Source organism: Nerophis ophidion, linkage group LG05 (genome assembly GCF_033978795.1).
Source record: "Nerophis ophidion isolate RoL-2023_Sa linkage group LG05, RoL_Noph_v1.0, whole genome shotgun sequence".
In the NCBI taxonomy this organism is placed as follows: Eukaryota; Metazoa; Chordata; class Actinopteri; order Syngnathiformes; family Syngnathidae; genus Nerophis; species Nerophis ophidion.
In genome coordinates, this window is record NC_084615.1 from 78,634,044 (window position 1) to 78,656,242 (window position 22,199).

General features: G+C 43.3%; 2 protein-coding genes across 3 annotated transcripts in view; one reads left to right on the top strand and one right to left on the bottom strand.

The window, feature by feature from the left end:
* The first annotated feature begins 205 nt into the window (after window positions 1-205).
* Window positions 206-10,444, top strand: LOC133553642 (uncharacterized). The gene is made up of 2 exons (XM_061902094.1): window positions 206-936; window positions 10,174-10,444. Exons 1-2 carry the CDS (start codon window positions 221-223, stop codon window positions 10,409-10,411), a joined length of 954 nt encoding a protein of 317 aa, XP_061758078.1. The 5' UTR covers window positions 206-220; the 3' UTR covers window positions 10,412-10,444.
* Window positions 10,445-10,446: 2 nt separating this feature from the next.
* mapk9 (mitogen-activated protein kinase 9) overlaps window positions 10,447-22,199 on the bottom strand; it is a 56,410-nt gene continuing 44,657 nt past the window's right edge. Inside the window, exons 11-13 of one of the 2 annotated variants that reach the window (XM_061902092.1) lie at window positions 19,788-19,859; window positions 17,209-17,337; window positions 10,447-11,008 (exon numbers count right to left, since the gene is read on the bottom strand). In XM_061902092.1, the coding sequence (XP_061758076.1) occupies window positions 10,953-11,008; window positions 17,209-17,337; window positions 19,788-19,859 (257 nt within the window). In that variant the 3' untranslated portion in view covers window positions 10,447-10,952. Of the gene's footprint in view, window positions 17,078-17,208; window positions 17,338-19,787; window positions 19,860-22,199 lie in introns of both variants that reach the window. The other variant, XM_061902093.1, reaches the window with a different exon arrangement.

A 22,199-nucleotide genomic window follows, 5' to 3' on the forward strand; every position in this document is an offset into this window, starting at 1 on the left:
GTACTTTTCCTTGTTGATGTCTCAAGAAGGGTAAAAATACACACACACACACACACACACACACACACACACACACACACACACACACACACACACACACACACACGCACACACGCACACACGCACGCACACTTTCTTGGCACGGCCAGCAGAACTGCTCTAGTGTCACAATCTAAGGCCAAAATCCCCCAGAGAGGAAACATTTCTTTAAAGTCGGATCATGGCGATGCAAGGTCTTCTTGTGGACACTTCCACCTCAGCCACTTCTTGCTCCGAGGACCCCCCGATCGACAACTGCCCACCTTTTACCCGAGCAGGCAGAGACCAGGGAGCGGAGGGTAGACACGTGTTCCGCGCTGTAACCGGACCCCCTGGCCTCTGCAGCCCTCAGACTGCTGGGACTGTGGTTCCCACACGGGTCAGAGAGGGACTAAGGCCTGGCGGTGGGCCAGATCACTCCTACTGGAGACGACCTTTGGGAGTGTTGGCGCATGATCCTAGAATAAACACAAGAGGAGGAGGATACGGGCCAGATGACAACCCCGGTCCGAGGCGGAGCTGGGAACATCGGAGCACGCTCTCGTTCTACGATAACCTCCCTGAGGAAGTCGCCGAGATGCAACCCAGCTTCAAGGAGCACACGTGGGCCACTAAGCTGATCCAGGAAGCAGCTGATGAAGGTCGGTTAGAGAACGGCTGCAACGACCACCAAGAGTTGGACTGCGGGTTTGTACAAGAGGACCAGATGCTGCTTTACCGACGGTCACCGGGGCCCCAAAGCCAGGTTCAGCACCAATCGCAGACTCACTGGGTCCCTAAGGTGCCCCCTCCTCTGCCCCTGGCTGACCCTTCTGCCGGTGCACTCCGCAGCCTCCTCACCAACCTCCAGCAGCACATCCTCAAACAACAGGAAGTGTACGAAGCCCGCATAGTCAGGTAAGACTCACTTTCTTCTTGGGAATGTGTTAGAGGGTTTAACCCCAAGCATCCTGTTGAGCTCCCAGCTGCTCTGCATAGTCTGCTATTTCCCAACTCTTGGATTTATGAGATAAAAATGCTCCACCGTACTTCATCCAATACTTATTGTTTTGTTGGTTTTAATACGGGATAAGAGGTTGCATGTAGGGCTGGGCCTTTTTTTAATATCTCGATATTTTTAAGCCATGTCGCAATGCATGATATATATCTCTTGATGTTTTGCCTTGATCTTTTTGATTGATTGATACTTTTATTAGTAGATTGCACAGTACAGTACATATTCCGTACAATTGACCACTAAATGGTAACACCCCAATAAGTTTTTCAACTAATTTAAGTCGGGGTCCACGTTAATCAATTCATGGTACAAATATATACTATCAGAATAATCACACAAGTTAATCGTCATAGTATATACATTGAATTATTTACATTATTTACAATCCGGGGGTGGGATGAGGAGCTTTGGTTGATATCAGTACTTCAGTCATCAACAATTGCATCAACAGAGAAATGTGGACATTGAAACAGTGTAGGTCTTATTTAGTAGGATATGTACAGCCAGCAGAGAACATAGTGAGTTCACATAGCATAAGAACAAGTATATACATTAGAAGTACATTTGAGTTGTTTATAATCCGGGGAGATGGGATGTGAATGGAGGAGGGTATTAGTAAAGTGTTGAAGTTGCCTGGAGGTGTTGTTTTAGAGCAGTTTTGAAGGAATATAGAGATGCACTTACTTTTACACCTGTTGGGAGTGGGGGGGGGTTGCCCACTTCTGAGGTCCTCTCCAAGGTTTCTCATAGTCAGCATTGTCACTGGCGTCCCACTGGATGTGAATTCTCCCTGCCCACTGGGTGTGAGTTTTCCTTGCCCTTTTGTGGGTTCTTCCGAGGATGTTGTAGTCGTAATGATTTGTGCAGTCCTTTGAGACATTTGTGATTTGGGGCTATATAAATAAACATTGATTGATTGACTTTTCAAATGATGCTACATATTAGCAGTAACGCTATTTTTTGTAGCAAGGCTTTTGCCCCACACTTGACAAATTACGGTTGTCTGTTCGACATATTCCCACTGGAAGCCAAACCACCGCCAGACGATGCAAACCCCTGCTGTGTTTCTCGGGAATTCATTCTTCCTTCATTTGCTACCAGATTCACACCTTCTTTCTCGCGTATTACCACTCGCACGGCTCTGCTAGCATCACAGCTAATGTTACCCATGCTGCTAGTACCTCTCTGCTCCGCTAGGGCAGGGGTCGGGAACCTTTTTGGCTGAGAGAGCCATGAAAGCCAAATATTTCACGAAGTATTTCCGTATAAAAACTAAATGTGTGCATTTTTAAGTATGACCAACATTAAGTATAATAAGTCTCTTATTCTTCTTAACAACATTGTTATTATAAAAGTTAACCAATAATACATATAATACTTCTTACCATTAATGCGACATCTTTAACAGGCGCGGTAGAAAACGGATGGCTGGACTAAAATGCATGAGAATGTTTTATAATTTGAACATTATTTTTGATACTGTGATTACCGGCGGAATTATTCATTACTTATCGTGTTAAGCAATGTCAGGTAAGATTTATGTGAGAGCCAGATGCAGTCATCTGGCTCTAGAGCCATAGGTTACCTACCCCGGGTTTAAGCATTAGACACCTTTTTACCTGCACCCTGCCTCCCGCTGTTTCCCACATCTACAAAGCAATTAGCTACCGACTGCCACCTACTGATATGGAAGAGTATTACACGGTTACTCGGCATAGCTCGGTTGGTAGAGTGGCCGTGCTAGCAACCTGAGGGTTCCAGGTGCGATTCCCGCTTCCGCCATCCTAGTCACTGCCGTTGTGTCCTTGGGCAAGACACTTTTACACACCTGCCCACAGTGCCACCCACACTGGTTTAAATGTAACTTAGATATTGGGTGTCACTTTGTAAAGCGCTTTGAGTCACTAGAGAAAAGCGCTATATAAATATAATTATCTGAGAGCCATATGCAGTCATCAAAAGAGCCACATCTGGTGCTAGAGCATTTACGTAAGTGACGTATGTAAGAAGGTGCGCTTGTCTGTGATAAGGAGAGATAAGAGTGAGAAGAGCATGAAGTGTAATGCCCGCAGCTAAAAGCGTGAGAACGTATACTCGAATGTCACGAGTCATTTTCTATATGGCACAAAAACAAACCCGCAATAAATCATCCATCCATCCATCCATCATCTTCCGCTTATCCGAGGTCGGGTCGCGGGGGCAACAGCCTAAGCAGGGAAACCCAGACTTCCCTCTCCCCAGCCACTTCGTCTAGCTCTTCCCGGGGGATCCCGAGGCGTTCCCAGGCCAGCCGGGAGACATAGTCTTCCCAACGTGTCCTGGGTCTTCCCCGTGGCCTCCTACCGGTTGGACGTTCGGGTGGCATCCTGACCAGATGCCCGAACCACCTCATCTGGCTCCTCTCCATGTGGAGGAGCAGCGGCTTTACTTTGAGTTCCTCCCGGATGGCAGAGCTTCTCACCCTATCTCTAAGGGAGAGACAGGAAACTCATTTGGGCCGCTTGTACCCGTGATCTTATCCTTTCGGTCATGACCCAAAGCTCATGACCATAGGTGAGGATGGGAACTTAGATCGACCGGTAAATTGAGAGCTTTGCCTTCCGGCTCAGCTTCTTCTTCACCACAACGGATCGGTACAACGTCCGCATTACTGAAGACGCCGCACCGATCCGCCTGTCGATCTCACGATCCACTCTTCCCTCACTCGTGAACAAGACTCCTAAGAACTTGAACTCCTCCACTTGGGGCAGGGTCTCCTCCCCAACCCGGAGATGGCACTCCACCCTTTTCCGGGCGAGAACCATGGACTCGGACTTGGAGGTGCTGATTCTCATTCCGGTCGCTTCACACTCGGCTGCAAACCGATCCAGTGAGAGCTGAAGATCCTGACCAGATGAAGCCATCAGGACCACATCATCTGCAAAAAACAGAGACCTAATCCTGCGGTCACCAAACCGGAACCCCTCAACGCCTTGACTGCACCTAGAAATTCTGTCCATAAAAGTTATGAACAGAATGGGTGACAAAGGACAGCCTTGGCGGAGTCCAACCCTCACTGGAAATGTGTTTGACTTACTGCCGGCAATGCGGACCAAGTTCTGACACTGATCATACAGGGAGTGGACCGCCACTATAAGACAGTCCGATACCTAAATCATGTATATCGATATATCGCCCAGCCCTAGTTCCATGTCGTGGTTCTATGTAAAAAGCACCTGATACAGGGAGGCAGCACTAAATGAAGAGTCCATGCAGCTGACCTGGTCCCAACCCACATACCTTCTCACCAATATAGACGGAGCACGTCCGGGCAAAAGGTCAAGGGACAGCAGTGGCTAAAGGAAGGAGAAAACAATGTATTGGCATGAATTGAATTAAAAACCACTTTTAATCAGATTTAATCACAGGATTATTAGGGAAGAAAATGACTGGGAAAATATGGAATGACCTGACTTGAACGATATTTATGCCATTGCTTAAGTTTACAGGGGGAAAAAAACCCTTGCAAATAACAGACATAAGTTTACAGAAAAAAACAAAAAACAAATAACAGACATACGGAGCGGTATACCTCAGTTGGTAGAGTGGCCGTGCCAGCAACTTGAGGGGTTCCGGGTTCGATTCCCACTTTCGCCATCCTGCCGTTGTGTCCTTGGGCAAGACACTTTACCCACCTGCTCCCAGTGCCACCCACACTGCTTTAAATGGAACTCAGATATTGGGTTTCACTATGGAAAAGTCCAATGAGTCACTAGAAAAAAGCGCAATCCATCCATCTTCTACCACTATTCCCTTCGGGGTCGCTGGAGCCTATCTACACCCTGGACAAGTCGCCACCTCATCGCAGGGCCAACACAGATAGACAGACAACAATCACACACTAGGGACCATTTAGTGTTGCCAATCAACCTATCCCCAGGTGCGTGTCTTTGGAGGTGGGAGGGGCCTATCCCCAGGTGCATGTCTTTGGAAGTGGGAGGAAGCCGGAGTACCCGGAGGGAACCCACGCATTCACGGGGAGAACATGCAAACTCCACACAGAAAGATGCCGAGACCGGGATTGAACCCAGGACTACTCAGGACCATAATTCACTTCACACAAAACCATTTTTATATGTCAACGTTCTGACTTTAAGAAACACTCAGATGAAGCAAGAATATGAACTGTAGAGGTCAGTAAGGGTTTTATTTCTAGATTAAGCAGAAGTTATGGAATTGCTCAATTCTGAGACAAAATTAGGGATATCCATTTTAATTTTCTAAAGCCAACACCTGCATCGGATTTAATCTGTTCATTAGTTTGCAGTTAAAGACCAGTGTTCACACCTTAGAGCAGTGGTTCTCAAATGGGGGTACGTGTACCCCTGGGGGTACTTGAAGGTATGCCAAGGGGGAGGTGAGATTTTTGAAAAATATTCCAAAAATGGCAACAATTCAAAAATCCTTTATAAATATATTTATTGAATAATACTTGAATGTGAGTTCATGAAGTGTGAAAAGAAATACAACAATGCAATATTCAGTGTTGACAGCTAGATTTTTTGTGGACATGTTCCATAAATATTGATGTTAAAGATTTCTTTTTTTTTTTGGAAGAAATGTTTAGAATGAAGTTGATAAATCGAGATGGATCTCTATGAAGGAACTCTCCTGACGGAATAAATAAAGTACTATCTAAAACTAAAATTACAATCCCCAAAGAGGGCACTTTAAGTTGATGATTACTTCTATGTGGAGAAATCTTTATTTAGAAGAATCACTTGTTTATTTTTCAACACATTTTCAGTTATTTTTATATCTTTTTTTTCCCAAATAGTTGAAGAAAGACCACTACAAATGAGCAATATTTTGCACTGTTATACAATTTAATAAATCAGAAACTGATGACATAGTGCTCTATTTTACTTCTTTATCCCTTTTTTTTCCAGCCAAAAATGCTTTGCTCTGATTAGGGGGTACTTGAATTAAAAAAATGTTCACAGAAAAAAGGTTGAGAACCACTGCCTTAGAGAGTGAAGTCTGTTATATTTGTGTAGCGATTTTCTCTCGAGACTCAAAGTACTTTACATAGTGGAACCCATTATCGACATCTTTAAGTCACATTTGAACAGTGTTGTTTCCTACCTAGGCCTTCAGTGATGTCCGACTTCAATGGTTACCTCTTAAAATACTACACATGCTGGAGAAATAGTATACGGAAACACATTTACGCCCTAGTGGGCATTGTACAAAACGGGTTATTTTCTGGCACGTGTAAAAATCCATAAATCCGCATCAGCAATTAAAACAAACCTTATGTGGTACTGTCAAAATTAAAATGGCAAAAAACATATTAAACGTGAAAAAATAATGAAAGAAAGGATTTGAACTTACAATTTGTAGCACCCTTTGGACGCCATACTCTTTGTCGATTCCAGTGGAAATCCCGCCATTTCATCGTCCTGTGCATTTGACCCATGCCCTGGGAGGTGAGGGGAGCAGTGAGCAGCGCTCGGGAATCATTTTGGTGATTTAACCCCCAATTCCAACCATTGATGCTGAGTGCCAAGCAGGGAGGTCATGGGTCCCATTTTTATAGTCTTTGGTATGACTTGGCCAGGGTTTGAACTCACGACCTACAGATCTCAGGGCGGACATTCTATCCACAAGGCCACTGAGCAAACTTTATCTGTTGTCTGATTTTTTTTTCGACAAACGTAAACAACCTAATGGACATTCTCCAAGTCGGGTAGTTCCATTTTTTGTTTTCTTTGCTAGGGGTTGTGTATCCTTTCCAGGCAAATAGCTCTCGGGTGAGTCAAACACGATGAGGCCACGTTCTGCGAAAACCTCCTTTTAGTCAGGTTCTATTAACACACCAGTTACTCTCTTTGTGTTATTAATGTGATATTTTAAGACGGAAGTACCATGTTTTTTAGAACTGAAATGTCTCATTGAGAGGGCAATCAGAACGCTCTGTAAGCATCTTCCATGTTGACTTGTTTCGCGTGACAATAACTCAATAATAATGACGGATCAATCCACATTAACTATTCATTTTGAGAGTAGGGCTGGGCGATATATTTTGGGTTTGTCTCTGTGCGATATAGACATGACTAAATCGTGACATTCGAGTATACCAGGGGTCGGGAACCTTTTTGGCTGAGAGAGCCCTGAAAGCCAAATATTTCAAAATGTATTTCCGTGAGAGCCATATCATATTTTTTAACACTGAATACAACTAAATGCGTGCATTTTTAAGTAAGACCAACATTTTTAGAGTCTAATAAGTCTCTTATTCTTTTTAATAACATTGTTATTCTGAAGCTAACCAATAATAAATCAAATGTCATGTCAGTTGATCATGTTTTTGTTTGGCCATGTGCTGTTTGTCCTTTGGACTCTTTAAGTTCCTGTTTTTTTCCACTCCCTTGTCTGGTTTCCTTGGTTACTCATTTTGTCCACCTGTCTCTGGTGGACAAAATGCCCGCTCACCTGCTTCCCGAGCACTAATCAGAGGCAGTATTTAAGCTCGTCTTTGCCAGTCAGTCGCCCTGGCGTCAATGTGATCTTTTCTTGCTCTGTGCTGACTTGTTTCATGCCTTGCCATAGTTTCGTGCTTCATGCCATGCCAAGTAAGTTTTGTTTGATTTATGTTCATAGTCTGTTTATGCGTTAGCTTTGTTCCTTAGCCCAAGTTGTGCCTCCGCTGTGAGCGATTTTTGTTTGTATTTTTTTTAAACTTAAATTAAGTCATGTTTTTACCTAAATGCCATGTCCCGAGTGGTCCGTCTGCCTTCCTGGGAGAACGACCCCGCAGCAAGCTGCGACCCGTTTAACTTCTTACCATTAATGCGACTTCTTGAACAGGTGCGGTACAAAACGGATGGATGGATTTAAATGCATGAGAATGTTTTGTATTTTGCACGTTATTTTTAGCACTGTGACTACCAGAAACATTCATAATTATCGCGTTAAGCAATGTCAGCTAAGATTTATCTGAGAGCCAGATGCTGTCATCAAAAGAGCCACATCTGGCTCTAGAGCCATAGGTTCTCTACCCCTGGAGTATACGTTCTCACGCAGTTGCTTTTAACTGCAGGCATTACACTACAGGCTCTTCTCACTCTTTCTTGTCTCTGTTTCTCATAGAGACTTAAAACAAGCACACCTTCTTACATACGTCACATGTGCAACGTCACACGCTCCCACGGAGCAGACAGGTAGCGAAATGGCAACGTTAGCTGTGATGCTAACGGTGAGGTGCGGGTGGCATTACGAGAGAGAAGGTGCGAATGTGGTAACAAATGAAGGAATAATTCATTCCCAAGAAAAACGGCACAGGGTCCATCGTCTGGCGGTGGTTTGGCTTCGAACGGGAATATGTTGAGCAATTATGCGGCAAAAGCGTTGCTACAAAAAGCAGCACCACTGCTAATGTGTAGCATCCTTTGAAAAGTCACCTGCTAAAGAATGAAGAGTGCTTGAAACTCTGCATGTCAACATCTCCGTTCGGTGCCACGCCAACAAAATGCAGAAGCAACTATTTCCAGATCAACACCGTTTGAAAAAAAATTGTCAACAACAGAAGGAAATAACGTCCACAGGAACCTACCACATAGTTTGATTTCCTGTTATGCAGCTCATTTTTATTTGACCCTAATTGAAATATCATGTATGACATCATGCACAAAAGTGCACTTTATTGGTTTTAAACTTGTATTGGCATTCTGTGTCATAACTTGGCTTGGACAAGGCTTGTGTGTGCTCCTTCGACGCAGCGGGATTACAGGACCAGTCAGGCATGAATTCAGGTACATGTTTTTTTTATTTAAACACTATAATCAAAAATAATCAAACTAAGGGCGCTCACACGGAGGTATAAAACTTGGCTACAAAATATAAACAGGAAACAAAAACACTTGCTCGACTATGGCATGACTATATACAAACAAAACAAAATGTCACGATCCGCCTGGTCGTTGTGCATCCACCAAGTGGCAACTCCGCGCAACAAGTGCGCCGAACACGTGACAGAAAAGTAGAAAAATAAACCGCGTGCCTACGCACAAAAGCTAACACTAAACTTAGCAGGATACAAAAAGGGTTCCAAAACGTTGACGTGCCGAATGCACGCAAAGCTAAGACGGAACTTAGCACAACTAAAGCAGAGATAAGCAGAGGATACATACGTGATTGTTGCCGTTAGCAAATAATGAGCCGAGCACGAACTGAGGAATCAGGTGGGCTTAAATACACAAATAATAATCAAAAACAGGTGTGTGACAGGAGCCCGTGAGGAGGAGCACACTACGTTGCCATGGTGACTAAGCGGGGAAGTGCTCAAACACAACGAATCGGCCGAGTCCAGAACTAAACATGAACAAACACATATAAACGGCACAAAACTAGCACTGTGGCATAAATACATAAACTTACTCGGCATGAAACTGTGGACGAGGACGTGAAGGTTTGAACAGCATGGGTAGGGTGCGTGCGAGTGTGAGAGGCTGAGGATCGGGGCGTGACTAAGGGGACCAGGTGGAAACTAATGGGTTGTCATGGAAACAAACAAAACCAGGAAGTGCAAAATGTGAAGCAAGAGTCCAAAAACAAAACAGAACATGACCAAACATAAACCTGATTTACAGGCATTGCATTCTGTACAAAAAGTGCACTTTAATTTAGTGTTGTTTTTATATGTCATCTTAGTGACATCATGCACAAAAGTGCACTCATGGCTTGTTTTAAAATGTCTCTGACAATCTTCCACTTTCTGTTTTGGAAATGACATGAATGTTTGTGCCACTGCTTAATAACTGTTTAATAAAAACAATTTTGGTCAATTAACTTAGTTGTGATTTCCGTTTCTGCATGAAAGTTCAAAAGTAGCATATATGAATGCAGTATGAAGAAGAATGTTTGAATGTAGACACATAGAATCATCATACTGCTGTGATTATATGCATCAAGTGTTCATTCAAGGCTAAGGCAAAATATCCAGATATATTTCGTGTATCGTGACATGGCCTAAAAATATCGATATATTAATAAAAGGCCGTATCGCCCAACCCTAATTGAGAGCTCTAAAACCGCAAATGAATTTCCTGTCGGGAATCTAATGTTGTCTTTCTTCCAACTCATGCTGTGGATCTCAGCTTAGAGGAGAGAAACAAGGAGCTGCAGGACGAGGTGGTTTGTTTGAAAACCAACTTGACCCGGCAGCGTCACTGGTACCAGGTCGTAGAGGCAAAGATCGCAGAGTCCGAAAGGGATCGAGACGCTGCGGAGCGGTGCAACTCGGCACTGCAGAAAGACATGGAGCAGTTCTTCGACACGTTCGGAGAGCTCAACAACGAGGCCAAGAAGACAGAGAACATCATCGGGAGCTTTTGAGGGGAAAAAAAGCACAAATAAACTTCAACACAAGATGTTGTATAGTATTTTATCTCTCTCTGTAGACACAACATCCCCTTTCCTATTTAGGAAAGGGGATGTTGTGTCCATAATGTACACATAGTTCTTTATGAGGAATCTGAAAATACAGAAATGATACAAACTGGACAATAATTGCATATGGCTGAATACGTGTTCTCGTTGAAATTCCGTAGGAAATCACACAAAACATCCTGCGGTTATTCTCGGAAGAGGAGAAAAACAGCAATTTTTTTTTTCTTCCTTTGGTTCCCTTCTACTGCTGACGTACGTTTTGTACAAAAATCCTACGACAAGCCCCCTGAATGATAGTGTGATTATTGTGGATGCACAAGACAGTTCTGAAAGGAAAACGGCAAAAAAGGAACAAAATCGGGTCGTGCCGAGTTTAAAATGAAAAGGCGGAACAAAACACGATCAAATTCCACAGAAAAAGATGAATGTGGAAAACGAGGCTTGAGTGAGAATAGTCCTTTTCTGCATGAAGTCCATTTCCATGATTTCATCCCTCCATTTCACACGGAGAGGCCACTGAGAACTTTATGGGCATACATGCATCTAAAACAGAACAAAAAAAAACACCTCATAGTCTAAAACAGGGGTCGGGAACCTTTTTGGCTGAGAATCCAAATATTTTAAAATGTATTTCCATAAGAGCCATTTAATATTTTTTTCAACACTGAACACAACTAAACGCGAGCATTTTTAAGTAAGACCAACATTTCTAGAGTATAATAGGTCTCTTATTCTTTGTTATTCTGAAGCTAACTGTGGAGGGGGCGTGGCGTGCGGGCCTGCAGCGAAGCGGGCTGTGCCAGGACTGGCCTCGAAACCAGCGACATGTGCATAGATGGCCCACCTGGACCTCGTTATCTAATCACCTGTCGCTCAGTGATAAGCAGCAGCCAGGAGCGAGCGAGAACGAAAGAGAAAAAGACAATGCTGGAAAGCAACTGACAGACTTATTGAGAAATAAAACAACACTTTAACCCAGAAACAGGCTCTCATGTCGGTGCTTGGTGGTCTGAAGAACCCCCAGGAGAGTTATCCCCACATTAACCAATAATAAATAAATCACTTCTTACCATTGACGCAACTTCTTGAACAGGTGCGGTAGAAACGGATGGATGGATTAAAAATGCATGACAATGTTTTATATTTTGAACATTATTTTTAACACTGTGAATACAAGTGGACTTAAAGCTGCAAACAGCGATGGACGCGACCGCTTTGGCTGCTGCCCCCTCGACCCAAGCCCAGATAAGCGGTAGAGGATGGATGGATGGATTATTACACAGAGAAAAAGTTGTATACACATGTGTTCATAGTAATAACAGTTGTAAAGTGGCTTGGGCATTTTATAAGGAGGCTTTGGACCGACATTTTAAGAATAATGCATGGTGAATGTAATGCAGTTGTTGTATTGAAGTGCGAATAGCAAACTTCCTGTTGATTTTAGTTGGGGGCGGTCAGTGTGTGAAATATAGGTCTCAGTGAGACCTATATTGAGGTTTTTGTTTCATCTGTGTATGACAGTCCTACAGTTTAATCTAAGCAGAAAACCGCCATTTTGTGACAACGGCAGCAGTGCAATGGTTCTTTGCGGGCTCATAAAATCCAAACCGGGGTAGTAATTAAAACTATTTTTTAAATTTTTAATCAAAAGGGTTCAACCTCTCTTCTGTGCTTATTTGAAGTCGACACGACAAACGGCCTCAGAGGAGATCATGTTTGGAAAAAAAGCGACATTTTTTTAGCCAACTTTTGTATTGAAGTGGGAATAGCAAATTTCCTGTTGTTTTCAGCCGGGGGGCGGTCTCAGTGGATGAAATATAGGTCTAACTGAGACCCACGTAGAGGTTTTTGTTACATGTTTCTACGACATTCCTACTGGAAGTTACAGACAGTTTTGTCTGTGTTTTCTTCCTAGGGAGCGCTTGAGCGCAATTTTGAGTTTTGAGGTTTGATTTTTTTGATTAGATCGCAATTTTCACCAGTCCTTATGTGTGTGTCAAATTTGGTGAGTTCTGAAGCATGTTAAGGCGGTCAAATTACAGCTCAAAGAGGCGGCGGCATTATAATAAAGAATAATAATAAAGAATAATAATAATATCCATCCATCTTCTTCCGCTTATCCGAGGTCGGGTCGCGGGGGCAACAGCCTAAGCAGGGAAACTCAGACTTCCCTTTCCCCAGCCACTTCGTCTAGCTCTTCCCGGGGGATCCCGAGGCGTTCCCAGGCCAGCCGGGAGACATAGTCTTCCCAACGTGTCCTGGGTCTTCCCCGTGGCCTCCTACCGGTTGGACGTGCCCTAAACACCTCCCTAGGGAGGCGTTCGGGTGGCATCCTGACCAGATGCCCGAACCACCTCATCTGGCTCCCCTCCATGTGGAGGAGCAGCGGCTTTACTTTGAGTTCCTCCCGGATGGCAGAGCTTCTCACCCTATCTCTAAGGGAGAGACCTGGAAACTCATTTGGGCCGCTTGTACCCATGATCTCATCCTTTCGGTCATGACCCAAAGCTCATGACCATAGGTGAGGATGGGAACGTAGATCGACCGGTAAATTGAGAGCTTTGCCTTCCGGCTCAGCTCCTTCTTCACCACAACGGATCGGTACAACGTCCGCATTACTGAAGACGCCGCACCGATCCGCCTGTCGATCTCACGATCCACTCTTCCCTCACTCGTGAACAAGACTCCTAGGTACTTAAACTCCTCCACTTGGGGCAGGGTCTCCTCCCCAACCCGGAGACGGCATTCCCCCCTTTTCCGGGCGAGAACCATGGACTCGGACTTGGAGGTGCTGATTCTCATTCCGGTCGCTTCACACTCGGCTGCAAACCGATCCAGTGAGAGCTGAAGATCCCGGTCAGATGAAGCCATCAGGACCACATCATCTGCAAAAAGCAGAGACCTAATCCTGCGGTCACCAAACCGGAACCCCTCAACGCCTTGACTGCGCCTAGAAATTCTGTCCATAAAAGTTATGAACAGAATGGGTGACAAAGGACAGCCTTGGCGGAGTCCAACCCTCACTGGAAATGTGTTCGACTTACTGCCGGCAATGCGGACCAAGCTCTGACACTGATCATACAGGGAACGGACCGCCACAATAAGACAGTCCGATACCCCATACTCTCTGAGCAGGACTTCCCGAGGGACACGGTCGAATGCCTTCTCCAAGTCCACAAAGCACATGTAGACTGGTTGGGCAAACTCCCATGCACCCTCAAGAACCCTGCCCAGAGTATAGAGCTGGTCCACAGTTATAATACAACCTTAAACAATTCAATAGGGTCCTCTGTCCCAAAGGGACATCGGTCCCTAATTATTAATTATTTATCGTGTTAAGCAATGTCAGCTCAGATTTACCTGAGAGCCGGACGCAGTCATCAAAAGAGCCACAGGTTCCCTACCCCTGGTCTAGAACATCAAGGATCCTTTGTAACACCATATATAGTGCAACTGCATTTTGCATGCAACAGTAGTGGGAGTTTTGTTCTACATGATGCTACGGAATGGTTTAGTGATGGTGTGAAGTGCTTGATGAAATTTCGATGATTGACAGGAGGCTGAATGATCAGATGGGCCTCAGTGTGTGCAACATATTGCAAGAACAGAAACAACAAGCATGTATCTCTTTGCATCCCCCTCAAATTTACAGGATATTTTCAACGACGTATAATGTTCATTAGCACAGTACTTTATGTCAAATGTCGGGTGATTGCAATAATATACATTTACACAGGCACATAGAGTTTTTTCTTTTTGACAAACACACGATTTGCGACGACCACGAGCACGACGCGTGCGAGATCATCCTTACATACAGAACATTTCGTCACACGGCGGCGTAAAACACTGCCATCACAGCTTTGCCATGCTGCCCGGTGTACATGTTCTACACCACTCAGGCCAAATCAAGAAGAAAAACCTTGTGCGGACCAAGCTGGCAGGATATTGCAAGCCAGCCAGAGAATCGAGCGATCTACAAACTTTCCATATGAGTTGGGACATTGTGTTAGATGTAAATAGAAACGGAATTGTGCAGATCCTTTCAAGCCATATTCAGTTGAATATGCTACAAAGACAACATATTTGATGTTCAAACTGATAAACATTTTTTGGGGGGGGGAAATAATCATTAACTTTAGAATTTGATGCCAGCAACACGTGACAATGAAGTTGGGAAAGGTGGCCATAAATACTGATAAAGTTGAAGAATGATCATCAAACACTTATTTGGAACATCCCACAGGTGTGCAGACTAATTGGGAACAGGTGGGTGCCATGATTGGCTATAAAAACAGCGTTCCAAAAAATGCTCAGTCTTTCACAAGAAAGGATGGGGCGAGGTACACCCCTTTGTCCACAACTGTGTGAGCAAATAGTCAAACAGTTTAAGAACAACCTTTCTCAAAGTGACATTGCAAGAAATTTAGGGATTTCAACATCTACGCTCCATAATATCATCAAAAGGTTCAGAGAATCTGGAGAAATCACTCCATGTAAGCGGCATGGCCGGAAACCAACATTGAATGACCGTGACCTTTGATCCCTCAGACGGTGCTGTATCAAAAACAGACATCAATCTCTAAAGGATATCACCACATGGGCTCAGGAACACTTCAGAAAACCACTGTTTTTAAATAAAGTTTTTCGCTACATCTGTAAGTGCAAGTTAAAGCTCGACTATGCAAAGCGAAAGCCATTTAAAATTGTTTTTTGGAAATATTCGACATCCGGACCAAAGGGGAAGCGAACCATCCAGACTGTTATCGTCGCAAAGTGTAAAAGCCAGCATGTGTGATGGTATGGAGGTGCATTAGTGCCCAAGGCATGGGTAACTTACACATCTGTGAAGGCCCCATTAATGCTGAAAGGTACATACAGGTTTTGGAACAACATATGCTGCCATCTAAGCGCCGCTCCTGCTTATTTCAGCAAGACAATGCCAAGCCACATTCAGCATGTGTTACAACAGTGTGGCTTTGTAAATGAATAAAAAAAAGAGTGCGGGTACTTTACAGTCCAGTCATGTCTCCTATCGAAAATGTACATTATGAAGCGTAAAATACGACAGCGGAGATCCCGGACTGTTGAAGGACTGAAGCTCTACATAAAACAAGAATGGGAAGGAATTCCACTTTCAAAGCTTCAACAATTAGTTTCCTCAGTTCCCAAACATTTGAGTGTTGTTAAAAGAAAAGGTGATGTAACACAGTTTTACTACTTACGTATAAAATACTACACGGTCTAGCTCCATCCTATCTTGCCGATTGTATTGTACCATATGTCCCGGCAAGAAATCTGCGTTCAAAAGACTCCGGCTTATTAGTGATTCCTAAAGCCCCAAAAAAAGTCTGCGGGCTATAGAGCGTTTTCCGTTCGGGCTCCAGTACTCTGGAATGCCCTCCCGGTAACAGTTTGAGATGCCACCTCAGTAGAAGCATTTAAGTCTCACCTTAAAACTCATTTGTATACTCTAGCCTTTAAATAGACTCCCTTTTTAGACCAGTTGATCTGCCGCTTCTTTTCTTTTTTCTCCTATGTCCCCCCCTCCTTTGTGGAGGGGGTCCGGTCCGATGACCATGGATGAAGTACTGGCTGTCCAGAGTCGAGACCCAGGATGGACCACTCGCCTGTGTATCGGTTGGGGACATCTCTACGCTGCTGATCCGCCTCCGCTTGGGATGGTTTCCTGTGGACGGGACTCTCGCTGCTGTCTTGGATCCGCTTTGAACTGAACTCTCGCGGCTGTGTTGGAGCCACTATGGATTGAACTTTCACAGTATCATGTTAGACCCGCTCGACATCCATTGCTTTCGGTCCCCTAGAGGGGTGGGGGTTGCCCACATCTGAGGTCCTCTCCAAGGTTTCTCATGGTCAGCATTGTCACTTGCGTCCCACTGGATGTGAATTCTCCCTGCCCACTGGGTGTGAGTTTTCCTTGCCCTTTTGTGGGTTCTTCCGAGGATGTTGTAGTCGTAATGACTTGTGCAGTCCTTTGAGACATTTGTGATTTGGGGCTATATAAATAAACATTGATTGATGGTGAACATGCCGTTTCCCAACTACTTTGGCACGTGTTGCAGCCATGAAATTCTAAGTTAATTATTATTTGCAAAAAAAAAAAAGTTTATGAGTTTGAACATCAAATATGTTGTCTTTGTAGCATATTCAACTGAATATGGCTTGAAAATGATTTACAAATCATTGTATTCTGTTTATATTTACATCTAACACAATTTCCCAACTCATAAGGAAACGGGGTTTGTAACTCGATGAGTTGATTGCTATATAAACATCTACGTTAAGCTTTTGTTGGTTTCGGCGTGACATGCAACGAGCAGCTTGTGGTCTTTCATTGGTGAGCAAACCCTCGCATTTCAACTGAATATCTGCTACAAAAATAAAACTATTAAAAAATACAACTATATAGAACAAACCACACACACACACACACACACACACCCACACACACACACACACACACACACACACACGTGCTCCATGTCAACCAATGCATGCGTCATCCACCATGTTGGAAAGGTAGCACGGCCTTTGATCGCTAAGCAGCAGTCCAAAACTGGCTTTGGGGGTGAAGGGGATCGAGAAGATCCACTTTTTAAAGAAATCGGGGGAACGTCGAGAGAGTAGAGAAGATAGAGGAAACAGAAAAAGAGAAGACGATACGATTGTGAGAAGGAGGGAGTAAACAAGAGTGGAGGAAGACACTGATTGCGTTCACTGACTCTCGTCCAGCGGCCCGGTGATGGTGTCGATGCTGCTGCTGTCCGTGTCGGACGCCACCGTGTGCTCCGTGGACATCGACGAGATGTCGTTGGCAGAAGACGACTGCGAGGCCGAGATGGACGCCGCATCTGAAACGCGACATGTTGATGGCGTAAGTTTAAATAAATAAATAAATAAATAATACATCATAATAAATAATAAATAAAAATAATAAAAATAAATAATAAAGAAATAATAAAAAAAATAATACAAAAATAATACAAATAAATAGTAAATAATAATAAAGTTTAAAGCGTGATATACAGTGCATCCGGAAAGTATTCACAGCAATTCACTTTTTCCACATTTTGTTCAAAATGGAGGCTGATTTCAATAATTTGAAATCGCACAAAGGGAGGAAGATTAAGAGCTATTCAGTAGGATTTAAGGTCCAAGCTATTGAATATGCTAAAAAGAACAGTAAGCAGCTATGTTTTATTAATATACCGTAGCTGCGTGTGTCAAATATGAGTCATTAAATGACTCCCGCCTCCTGGTGGTAGAGGGCGCTAGTGATCCTTCTTGCGACTACTCGGCTGCAGAAGAAGTGACAACAAGCAGCAAGAGTGAGCAGCGATCCTTTATTTTTTCCTCTCGCTTGCACTTTTAACATGGAGGATTACATATCTAAAATAAAACAGTTTTCTAAACTGGACTTTCAATCGAAGCAGGAGGTAATAAAGGGAGATTTTCATCGAGACAGAGAGACTTTTAAAACTGAAGAAAGATAAGGAAGACTTCTATAAACAAGTTATCGATGCTTTTGATCAGAAGGAGCTGCACATGGACTTCATTTATAAGTAAAGGTAAGACCATAATAATGTTTTTTTTATGAATGTGCTTTTCATGATGGTATCCTTACATCACACTCAAATTTATAAGCGCAGGCCTAAATTTACCGCATGCCTTTGGTAAACGCCGGAGTGAGAAGAGGTTTTAAATTAATTAGCGCACCGGCGGCAATTCAAGGAAATACGGTAAGTACTTCATTGACACATTTTACCAGGCGTTTGCGGGCCAGATCTGCCCCCCCGGGCCTTGAGTTTGACACTTGTGATCCACATCAACACTATCATTTGTCGGAGTTGCTGGACAGGACAGACTAAGACATTTTTTTATTTTCATTAAATTGATTTTGGATTTATTTAAATCGATTAAAGGGGAACATTATCAGCAGACCTATGTAAGCGTCAATATATACCTTGATGTTGCAGAAAAAAGACCATCTATTTTTTTAACCGATTTCCAAACTCTAAATGGGTGAATTTTGGCGAATTAAACGCGTTTCTGTTTATCGCTCTGTGGTGATGACGTCAGAATGTGACGTCGCCGAGGTAACACACCCGCCATTTTCATTTTCAACACATTACAAACACCGGGTCTCAGCTCTGTTATTTTCCGTTTTTTTGACTATTTTTTGGAACCTTGGAGACATCATGCCTGGTGGGTGTGTTGTCGGAGGGTGTAACAACACTAACAGGGAGGGATTCAAGTTGCACCACTGGCCCCAAGATGCCAAAGTGTCTGCCACCAGACCCCCATTGAATGTGCCGGAGTTTCTCCACATTTGACCGGCGATGACAGACATGGCACAGAGATGTATGGATAACCTGCAGATGCATTTGCAACGATAAAGTCAACGAAACCACAAAGGTGAGTTTTGTTGATGTTGACATATGTGCTAATCAGACATATTTGGTTGCGGCGTGACGGCCAGCTAATCGATGCTAACATGCTACGCTAATCGACGCTTACATAGTATTTACCGGCGGTGCTAAAGCAGACATGGCACAGAGATGTATGGATAACCTGCAGATGCATTTGCAACGATATTACGTTTCCTTCCACCCACATTTAATGCGAAACAAACACTTACCAATCGACAGATTTAAGTTGCTCCAGTGTCACAAGATGCGAAAGTCCTGATCGTTTGGTCCGCACATTTTACCGGCGATGCTAACGCAGCTATTCGGCCATGCTATGGCTATGAATAGCGTCAATAGCTATTCGCTCAATAGCTTCAGTTTCTTCTTCAATACTTTCATACTCCAACCATCTGTTTCAATACATGTGTAATCTGTTGAATCGCTTAAACCACTGAAATCCGAGTCTGAATCCGAGCTAATGTCGCTATATCTTGCTGTGGTATTCCCATTGTTTGTTTACATTGGCAGCACTGTGTGACGTCACAGGGAAATGGATAGTCGCATCGCAAATAGCGAAAATCAAGCACTTTAAATCTTTTTTTAGGGATATTCCGGGACCGGTAAAATTTTGAAAAAAACTTCAAAAAATACAACAAGCCACTGGGAACTAATTTTTATTGTTTTTAACCCTTTTAAAATTGTGATAATGTTCCCCTTTAAGCCACGCCCCCAATATTGTTCTCCGGGTGGAAATCGGGAGAAATTCGGGAGAATGGTTGCCCCGTAAGATTTTCGGGAGGGCCACTGAAATTCGGGAGTCTCCCGGGAAAACGGGCAGGGTTGGCAAGTATGTCAAAACACGCCATGAATTTCCTGTTAGCACATGAACCTACCAGAGCAGTCCTCTTTCACCACGCCATTCTTGTTCCTTTCTTCCCAGTCTATCACCTCTTCATAAATGAGCTCTGAGGAGAAACAACACAAGATGAGTGCATGCATCACATCCAGGGATGCAACCATTAACCCATGTATCTAATTGCAAGAGGCTCCACTACAGCATGTATTTCAGTCCTCCTCATTCGCTATAAACGGACAGTATGCCGGTACGCTATTTTTGTCACATCCTGCACAGAACCAAAAACAACCGTACACAAGCTAAGCACCTACTAAGAGACACACTAGTATACTTTAGTGTCAAAATGGCAAGCAGGACTAGCAGCGAACTGTTCCCACAACAAAAAAAGTGTGTGAAAATTTCCCAAAAATGGCCAAAGCGGGGAGTCATTTCATCATTTTGAAAAGACTGCCAAAATGAACTTGCAGATAAAGCAGACCTGGGCTAATTAAAGTCTGGGGGCCGCATGCGACATGTTAAGCTTTTCAATCTGGATGGACATTCCCAAAAAACTTGTTTAGATCTTTAAAGGCCTACTGAAATGAGATGTTCTTATTTAAACGGGGATAGCAGCTCCATTCTATGTGTCATACTTCATCATTTCACGATATTGCCATATTTTTCCTGAAAGGATTTAGTAGAGAACATCGACGATAAAGTTCGCAACTTTCGGTCGCTGATAAATAAGCCTTGCCTGTACCGGAAGTAGCAGACGATGTGCGCGTGACGTCACGGGTTGTGGAGCTCCTCACATCCGAACATTGTTTATAATCATGGCCACCAGCAGCAAGAGGGATTCGGACCGAGAAAGCGATGATTTCCCCATTAATTTGAGCGAGGATGAAAGATTTGTGAATGAGGATATTGAGAGTGGAGGACTAGAAAAAAAAAAAAAAGGCGAGGGCAGTGGAAGCGATTCAGATGTTATTAGACACATTTACAAGGATAATTCTGGAAAATCCCTTATCTGCTTATTGTGTTAATAGCGTTTTAGTGAGATTATATGGTACCTGAAAGTTGGATGGGTGTGGTGACTGCCAGTGTCTCCGGTGGGAGGAGGTAATAGTCCGCAGCTGCAGGAGGACGCAAGCTCCGCTCATGTCTACGGTAAGAGCCGATTTATTAGCACAATTTTCTCACCGAAACCTGCCGGTTGACATGTGGTCGGGAACCATGTTCGCTTGACCGCTCCGTTCCATAGTAAAGCTTCCCCTTTGGGAATGTAAACAAGGAAACACCGGCTGTTTGTGTTGCTAAAGGCAGCTGCAATACACCGCTTCCCACCAACAGCTTTCTTCTTTGATGTCTCCATTATTAATTGAACAAATTGCAAAAGATTCAGCAACACAGATGTCCAGAATACTGTGTCACTATGCGATTAAAGCAGACTACTTATAACTTCGATCGGGCTGGAAAATATCTGCTACAACCGGTGACGTCACACGCACGTCATCATTCTGCAATGTTTTCAACAGGATACTTCGTGGGAAATTTAAAATTGCAATTTAGTAAACTAAAGCGGCCGTATTGGCATGTGTTGCAATGTTAATATTTCATCATTGATATATAAACTATCAGACTGCGTGGTCGCTAGTAGTGGCTTTCAGTAGGCCTTTAAGATGGAAAGTTTAGCTGCCATTATGTTGTGCAGTGATGTTTTCAAATGACCGTAAGTCTTGAACTATAAAAAGTATTTCAATGGTTTGAATTTTCCCTTTTGCATGATATACTAGTTACTATGGTCATCTAATTAGTTACTATGAGGAATCGAATTAGTTACTTTTGCAATTTAACTCACAGCAGCTCACACGAGAAACCGAGCAGTGTGGGTACAACAAAGCTCTAAAGCTTAGTGATATATCAGATATATAGGTGTATTTTTTTTTTGTTTTTACCCTTCGCTTTCATTTTTCGCTCTGTCTGTTGCATTTTTGTTGGGTTTCGCTTGATTACAAAAGATGTTGATCGAGAGGGGGTGTGACGTTCTTATGTTGTCAATATTCAGTGTTTTATCCTTCATAGTTAATACTATAAATCCCACATTATTTACATGCACATTCTGGGTGTCTCATTCAGTAAAAAAGTTTTTTTAAGGCGGTCTGTCATAACATTTTTAGCATTCTATCCGACATTATTGTGAGGTTTTGTGATAGTGTTCCTAATAACAGGACAAAAGCACACATACTGTACAGCAGATTTTCACAGCATACCAATATATATTATATATATATATATATATTTTTTTCCCTCTAAATTTGGCCCCCCAGAGTGAAAATAATTGCCCAGTTGAAGGGTCTAATACGTCCAAAATGGTGCAGCATTTGCAGGATCTCTATCTAGCTTTACATGTCAGAGTAAAAATAAATGGTAAATGGTAAATGAGTTGTACTTGTATAGCGCTTTTTTAACC